Genomic DNA, 8,119 nt, shown 5'->3' with positions numbered 1-8,119 from the left:
AAAGGAACTCTTAAGGCATCTGCATACCAAGACATTTTGGACAATTTCATGCTCCCAACTTTGTGAGAAAAGTTTGGGGATGTGCACAAAGCAAGGTCCATAAAGACATGTATGAGCGAGTTTGGGGTAGATGAACTTGACTGGCCTGCACAGAGTCCTGACCTCAACCCAATAGAACATCTTAGGGATGAATTAGAGTGAAGACTGCAAGCCAGGCCTTCTCGTCCTACATCAGTTCCTGACCTCACAAATGCGCTTCTGAAAGAATGGTCAAACATTCCCATAGACACACCCCTAAACCTTGTGGACAGCCTTCCCAGAAGAGTTGAAGCTGTTCAAGCTGCAAAGGGTGGGCCAACTCAATATTGAACCCTACGGATTAAGACTGGGGTGGCATTAAAGTTCATGTGCGTGTACAGGCAAGCGTCCCAATACTTTTGGCAATACAGTGTATCTCTTCAGGGAAGCCTATCCTGCCTTCAGCTAATAACCCAATCTTCTATTTCTCCCATCAGTTCATCCCCCCAGTTATTACCTTTTGTTCCAACAGCCCCTATTATATTGTAAGCTCCCGGAAGGAGGACCCTCCTAACCCTCTTGTATTGCACTGCATTGTTGCTGTATTGTCTCCCTTTATATTGTAAAGCACTGAGCAAACTGTTGGCACTATATAAATCCTGGCTAATATTAAAATATTAATCCCACTATTATAAAGAGAGAGAGTCTAAGAAGACCCTGGTGATGTCTGCTTCCTCCTAATTGCTTGGATTACATGATATGCTCACATTGATAGGTTTCTGGTAAATTATTTAATTTTACTGCACATGGTGGAATATTGGATGAGTTGGATTCATCACTGGTTTTTGGGCACACAGTTGAGAGTGGTGTATTAATGAAAGCACTGCGTAGACTATTTGAAAGAAAGGACATTTACTAGGATTTTGGTTGATGAAGTAAACATACGTTTAATATATTTGCTTGCATAATATTATGGTTATTTATCTGGAGTGGGATTAGTGCTTTATTTATTCATTTAAATTGGTCTACCTACTGTAATGGAAGTGTTGCTGGGTCCAAAAAAAGACAAAAAAACCTAAAGTGGTTCTAAAGTATAAGAGGTTTTTTTTAACTTAATGCATTCTATGCAATAAAGCAGTATTAAACCCAAAAAGCAAACATTATTTTGCAGCTTACCAATTCTTAGATGTGATGGCCGCATTTGTTTTCTTTTTTAGGTTTTCTTCAATATTTATCTGGTGATCCAGATGGTAAGAATGCTGTTTTTCCACAGAACAAACTTTCCTGCAAAATGTATTTCAATGTAGTTCATGTTTTAACACAAACCATTTACCACTGACAGGGGTGTTTACAATAATAAGCTTATTTAAGTAAAACCTTTATCCCAAAAGAAAAAAAAATGTTGCTGTAACTGCTTGTGTAACTGCAGTGTTAGCCAGAGTTTGGCATCAATTTGTTAGTGTACCAAAATCTGCTAGTACAGTCAAACACTCCCTTTCCACTGACAGACAATGCTGCTGTCCAAAGGTGCCCACGTGTTCATTCATCCAGAGTGAGGGCTAAAGTTCCTCCTTGGCTTCCCCCGAATGACAGTAATGAATTTTGTACAGTTTAGGGCAAAAATGTAATCAAAGATAATCTCTAGAAACTGCTTAATGTGATTTCAATAGATTTTGCTGGATTGAATTTGTTGTGTAGATCATTAAAGAAGAATAGCCAAAGCTTTCCTATGGATCACAGGAGTACAGTTCATTCTGCACTCCTTTTTCAGCCAACAGCGGGCTGTCGGGTGACGTCATAGAGCCGGTCCAAGTTTTGAAAAGATCCTGACCATATGGTGGGGATTCACCCAGAAGCCTTGACTGGCACTTGGCTCAGCCTGTCAGCAGTATGCTGAGAGCCCTCCCCAGCCTAGCGCTCCAGTGACTACTGGAGGGGCAGAGCAGAGAGCTTGAGACTAACTGTCACAGCTTTCTGCTTAGAGCAGAGGGGAGAACTGAGCGATCAGCGGACTTTGATTGCCCAGTTCTCTGTGCAGAGCCGGTGGGGGACAGATGCAGTATTGGATCAATGCTTCATCCTCCTAGGTGAGTATATATATATATTTTTTTTTTTTTTAACACCCCATACTTCTCTTTTAATTCTGCTTCCTTCCTCCTTCTGTTTTGGTTAAGCTCTTTCTTGTAACTTCTTCTCCTCCACTCAGCATGCATGTAGAAAATAAAAAGGCAGATCAATAGTGCTTTATCATTAAAAAACACTAATTGTATTAAAATATAAAGAAGCAACTCACATGATACAGGTGCTCCATTGCACCCAATAACATCCGCATGAATTGTAAACAGATGACACCATCTGGCTATGGAAAGCACCCTTCATGTTCCCCTCCGCGATCTCTCTCCGGAGTCAGCTGACTGCGAGTGCCGTGCCGACACCAAGCCCCTCCCCTATACGTATTTTTTCACTAATTCGGTTATATTGGGGATATTATTTTATGTCACGTTTAAGTGGTTCCAATTACATTATGAGAAAAGCATGGCACTGTTATTGTGTGTTTTATGTTATGCAGCACATGTATATGAGTATGTGTAGGGGTGGGCGGCTTTTGGTTTTTCTTCCTTTTTTCTGTTTTGTTTATGAATGTATTTATTGATTTGCTGGTTAGGTATTTTTATATTTATTTAGCTGCTTGTGGGTTTATATTTTATATTTTGTTTAACATGGATTTATGAAGAACCATTCTTGATCTTTGATAAGATCAAAACATTTTTAGATGTGTTTCTAAGCAATCACAATGTTCAGGGATATGGAGAACAGTAGTGACACACTCAGATTGAACTGGATGAACCTTGTCTTTATTCAACCTTGCCAACTATGTAAATACTAGATAAAGTTTTGATAAAGAGACCATACTTCTAGTCCCTGCCTAATCCCTTCATGGGAAGTTCGCATGTACCTTACCTCATTTGGCCATGTTAACTATATGATCGAACCTTATTTCTCTATGCATTCTCAGGAACCACCATAACACTCCTTAGAGATAGCTCTAACTTAAGTTAACATTAATAGTTGTTCTCTGTCAGTAATTGCCTTTGCAAGCTGAATGTCAATCCCCCCCATGCATGCAACTTTATTTATTTTAGTTCAGTAATGATCTTCTTCTAATTTAGGATGGTTCTGATATTCACTCGACCAGGACATTGTTTTCCAATCCCTCTGTCTGGCCCTTACTCTCTCAGAGGAGCTTCTTCTCCTTGTGGACAATGGTCTTTCCTCTCAGAATTGCTGATAATTCCCTGGATTGTTCCTATATTTCTATGCTTTTGGTTGGATCAGGCAGACCAGCTTCCAGGCTTATGTTCTAGGGAATGTTGGTCTCCCTTTCCTTTAATTATGTATTTTGTGGCACTGGGCATTGGTTCCGTATGCTCGGTTACCACTTGGTCTTGTTCTACATATCAGATTGGGGTTATGGCCTCATCTGGTGTCTGCTTCAGCTCTTGAGCTGCAGGCAGACCCGTTTTACATTATGTTTATGCTGGGCTGGTTAGTAGATGTTTGTGACTATCTACCTCTCAATTGGACTGCTTATGGACATCCCTAAGGTGAAAGACTTCCCATGGTTCTCAATTAACTTTTACAATGAGTACAAAAATCCTATTTGTTTGTATTATAGTATGGTTTTTCTTTAAGCTGCAGAGGTCTCTAAACTACAAAACATTTCCTCATTACTGAAAATTTGTACCATGTGAGAGAGAGCCACAATGATGAACATTATGAGACAATGTATGAAAGGCTATTGCCTTTTCCATCCATGGAAGTTTTTGCCAAGTAACATGCAGTGGAAATTAATTGGTTTTGATGGCTTGTATATAAAATTAGACTGTCGTAGGAAGCCAGGTGGAGTCAGAGCCCTGTATATGGCTGGGCCCCCATTCCCTGCAGGTAATTATTCAGGATAGTGGCACCAACAGTGAATCTAGCATTACACTGCAAAGTAAATTCAGAGACTGGTATTTGTAAGGGGCATACAATTTTAACATCTGTATGATCAAGCACTCTGGTCTCTGTAACATTCCTCATTGCGGAAAAACAGCCCACCTCCACAATTTACTTGCACATTAGTCAGGAGTTCCCCATCCATCCTCTGATCTCGGGTTACCTGATACCTGGCTGGTGTCTGATTACTTGACTCAGCCATGCAGTAGAGGCAGATCATTTTCTACATAGCATACAGTGGCAGAAATAAGAGGCGCCACTTTACAGGATTGAGCTGAGAGCATTGGTCATCAAATGCTGAAACCTATTAAATGAAAAATTATCAACACAGGAGGATCACCAGTGCAGATTGCAGCAATCATGCAGGTAAGTCATATTGCATTTCATGTCCGACTGGAAATGATTCACTTGACATGGCTGCTGAAGTTGTGGATAGTGCAACTAGTACACAGTCACACTTCTGAACTGGTTGCTGTCAGAGGATTTGTGTGACTAAACAATGATAAAAATGACTTTTATTCACTCTCCTTAATGGTCCCAGACCTGGCTATATCTGGAAAAATTCAAACTGATTGTAGGCTTTGAAGAAATGTGAGCATGTTAAACTCTTTTTTTTCCTTTAGGTCATTTTCAAGCAGTTGATAAACCCAGAAGTGATAAATCAGATATAGGTGAAGTGGGCTGTGTCAGCCGCTGAGTTTCCTTCTTTCTAGGGACCCCCACTGGTAATGGGCCAGTAGGTACCAAACACCTTGGAGTCTTAATTCTACTGCTGCAATGGGAGTATTCCCACTGTTTCAGCTTCATTTCCAAACCATGTAGTAAAAATAGATGCCACCAGACCTACTAAAGCACAATTTCTCCTCTTTTCCACATTAAAAGAACAGACATCACAAATGGTGGTCTCCATGCAATAAGATGATGCAAAAGCATATTAATTCTTATAGTACAGAGCGAACCTTCCATAGAATAAGTTGTGGTCAACTTGAAAATTATAGAGGGCCTCAAGTGCGGGCTGCACAACGGCTGTGTTTTTATGTGTTGAGGTGCACTGTATTGAGTTAAGCAGCTCACTGAAAATTAATGGGCTGTAGTGCACTTTATTGCCACTAAATTTGGTCCTGCTGCATTTTTTTGCAGGGTACCACAACACACATGGAGAAGAAAGCGGGAGTAAAATAAGCCCCATTACTGGTGAGAGTGACCATAATAACCCTCAGCATTGCTGTCATTGGCTGTAATAGCCACTCTCAGTCTGAGTGGTCGCAGTAATACTCCCCCCAGTGTAGATGTCCCTGAATGCAATAATAATCCTCAGCATTGGTGTAGGTGGCAGTACTACTAAATCCCCCCCCCCCCCAACACTGGTCGTCAGTGGCAGTGCTTTTTAACCACTCCACATTGGTGATCATATGCAGTATTATGTAGCCACCTGTCCCCATTCGGTCAGAACTATACATGTACTGTCAAGTGGAGATCACTCTACCTGACAGCAGTAATTTTGTTTCAGTGCTGGCTCATAGAATGCAGAGTGTTTCAGCACCCTGCTGCTGCAATGCAAAGCTCTCACAGGTAGCAGACCCAGCCTAGGAAATGATACGATGCACATACTGAGCTGGCAGACCACATGTTGGGCACCAGGGTTCTATAGTAAAGTCACAGCTGAATATAGCAGCAGACAGCGCTCCATGGGATAATATGTGACAAAGTACTGAGCCAATCACAGTCTATACTATCTTACTGTACAAACGTCTTTAGATGTGACAACTATCTGGTGTCAGCTGGAAGCCTTCATCTTACATAACTGTTGTTAAATCTAAATAAGACTGTACCATCAGATTGTTACACATGTGGCAGGTTTAGAGAGTTCCACATTAACCCCTGTCACGCAAGTTGAGGTCCTTTACCAAATGAAGAAGCATTGCTCATACTTTACGACACAACCATGTCAAGTCATAACATGCTTCTAAAACAGCTAAAACCTTCTACAAGCACATGTTCAACTCGTGTAACATTTGTTAATCATTCTATAATCTATACCTTCATCCACACTGGAGTATTTCTACTTGGGTCAGAACAGATGTACACCTGATATATGCCACTATCATTAGGAAATGGATTTACATTCCTTCACTCAGATACTGTACGTTCCATAATTCTATCTGTACGTAGCTTTGTACACACAAACACGGTTCCTCAGCATATGGAATGTTCTAGAAAAAAAAAAAGTGCTGTTCAAGCTATGTCTTAGAAAATTACACAAAGTCTCACGTAGAGACAATATGTAAGCAAACGTCTTCTACTCTATTTTTAGTAAACCCATAATGCTTTGTGATACCAGTGTCATAACTGCGCTGTTATTTTATTTGAACAAAAATTATTTTATATGAAAAAAAAAAAACCACCAAAATAATAAAAAAAAAAAAACAAGTCTAATCTAATTTACATCTGAGTAACAATCTTACCACTCTCTTGTAGGTGGCACTGTGCAGATTGAGGACACATCAGTGGTGCTTCATCCTATTTAATATTGCACTCTTTCATGCCTTGTTGTTTGGAGCTGACTTCATGGAAGAATATTTTCTACAGGCTCTTCCCTTTTCCTACAGCGATGGGAAGTTTGTTGAGATCAGAGAACGGGCACGTATGCTAGACATGCATCTCTTGAAGGACAATATCTCTCGGTCATACTTAGTCAGCGGATCAGAAGTGTGCTCGCAACAAGATGTCTTCTTGCTCTTGGTTATCTTTAGCAGCCCTGAAAATAAAACCAGACGAAAAAGAATCAGGGACACTTGGGCCAACGCAACTTTTGTACAAGGCCATGTTGTAACAAGAGTATTCATGTTGGGCAGGGCAGATTCAGACATTTTTCAATCAGATATCTTCAATGAATCTCAAGTTCATCAGGACATTGTTCAGGGAGGTTTCCTAGAAACCTATCTGAAGGAGACAACTAAAACCATGATGATGATGGAATGGATTGTGACATTTTGCCCTAACGCTAGATTTATCCTAAAAGCAGACCAACAAACGTTTGTCAATGTTCAAAGCCTAGCTGGATATCTTCTCAGCCTGGAGTCCCGTATGGATGATATATACCTGGGAAGGGTAATCCATCACCATGCGCCTGACAGAGACCCTCAAAGCCCCAATTTTGTCCCTATTTCGGTGTATTCACAAACGTACTACCCTGACTACTGCAGTGGTTCGGCCATGGCAATCTCTCAAGATGTACTGAGAAAGATGTATTTGGTCTCTGGAAAGGTCAGCCCTTTGTTCCCATCTGAGGTATTCTTAGGTATTTGTGCCCAGTGGGCTGGCGTGGCCCCCATACAGATCTCTAGATTCTCCGGAACTAAGCACGTCCGATATAACCGCTGTTGCTACCAGGTGATTTTCTCATCTTCAAACCTTGACGATGTGGAGCTGTCCACAGTTTGGAAGGATCTTAAGGACAGCAATGAATGCTCGAAGCTGGAAACCTATTATGGGCTTGTGTCATGTAAAGTCTGGTCCTACCTGGATCAGTTTAAATATTTCAGAATGGGTAAAAAAAGCAATGGAGGGTGGTAATTGTCGACCACTTTCTACTAAAATGGGGACTGTCTTCTGGATGGTTAGCCAGAGCCAATGAAAGAAGGCAAACAAGATAAAGACCCATCAATACAAGATTTGTGTTAATCATGCTTCTTAATTGTTCTTTCTATGGCACAACAATAAATGGTTTTCATGTTGTAGTTTAGTGTAGCACAATAAAGCATTTCTTCAGACTGAGAGATTGTATAAAAAACAAGTAAAACCTTTTCTAAACCAAATTCTTGAAGGTGCAAACGTCTGTCATTGCCTCCTTGCTGAGTACAAAGGAAGTCCGATCAGTTGCACTCCAAACAATCCACTTTATTGAACCAAGATAAAACCAATACAGACAGTGGAAATACAGGGGGGGACTAGCAAGTAAATGCATTTCACGCTAAAGACAGCGCTTATTCATTACCCCATGCTTACACAGTAAAACACACAGAGCAGAGTCAGTAAAACAGCACACAGTTAACCCTTTGATTGCCCCAGATGTTAACCCCCTTCCTGCCCAGTGTCATTA

General features: G+C 40.7%; 1 protein-coding gene across 2 annotated transcripts; it reads left to right on the top strand.

Annotated features, from left to right (window-relative positions):
• B3GALT9 (beta-1,3-galactosyltransferase 9) lies at positions 1-7,835 on the top strand. 2 transcript variants are annotated; one of them, XM_089685268.1, is made up of 2 exons: positions 1-1,268; positions 6,496-7,835. In XM_089685268.1, exons 1-2 carry the CDS (start codon positions 1,266-1,268, stop codon positions 7,591-7,593), a joined length of 1,101 nt encoding a protein of 366 aa, XP_089541394.1. In that variant the 5' UTR covers positions 1-1,265; the 3' UTR covers positions 7,594-7,835. The 2 variants fall into 2 exon arrangements, with proteins under 2 accessions (XP_089541394.1, XP_089541393.1); XM_089685267.1 differs by lacking the exon at positions 1-1,268 and adding an exon at positions 2,832-4,383.
• The last annotated feature ends 284 nt before the right edge of the window (positions 7,836-8,119 follow it).

The sequence above is a fragment of the Staurois parvus genome, unplaced genomic scaffold, assembly GCF_062004578.1.
Source record: "Staurois parvus isolate SC_StPar_1 unplaced genomic scaffold, SC_StPar_1.0 ptg000365l, whole genome shotgun sequence".
NCBI lineage: Eukaryota > Metazoa > Chordata > Amphibia > Anura > Ranidae > Staurois > Staurois parvus.
Note: the sequence above shows the minus strand (reverse complement) of the source record. Positions and strands in the feature narration are given on the sequence as shown.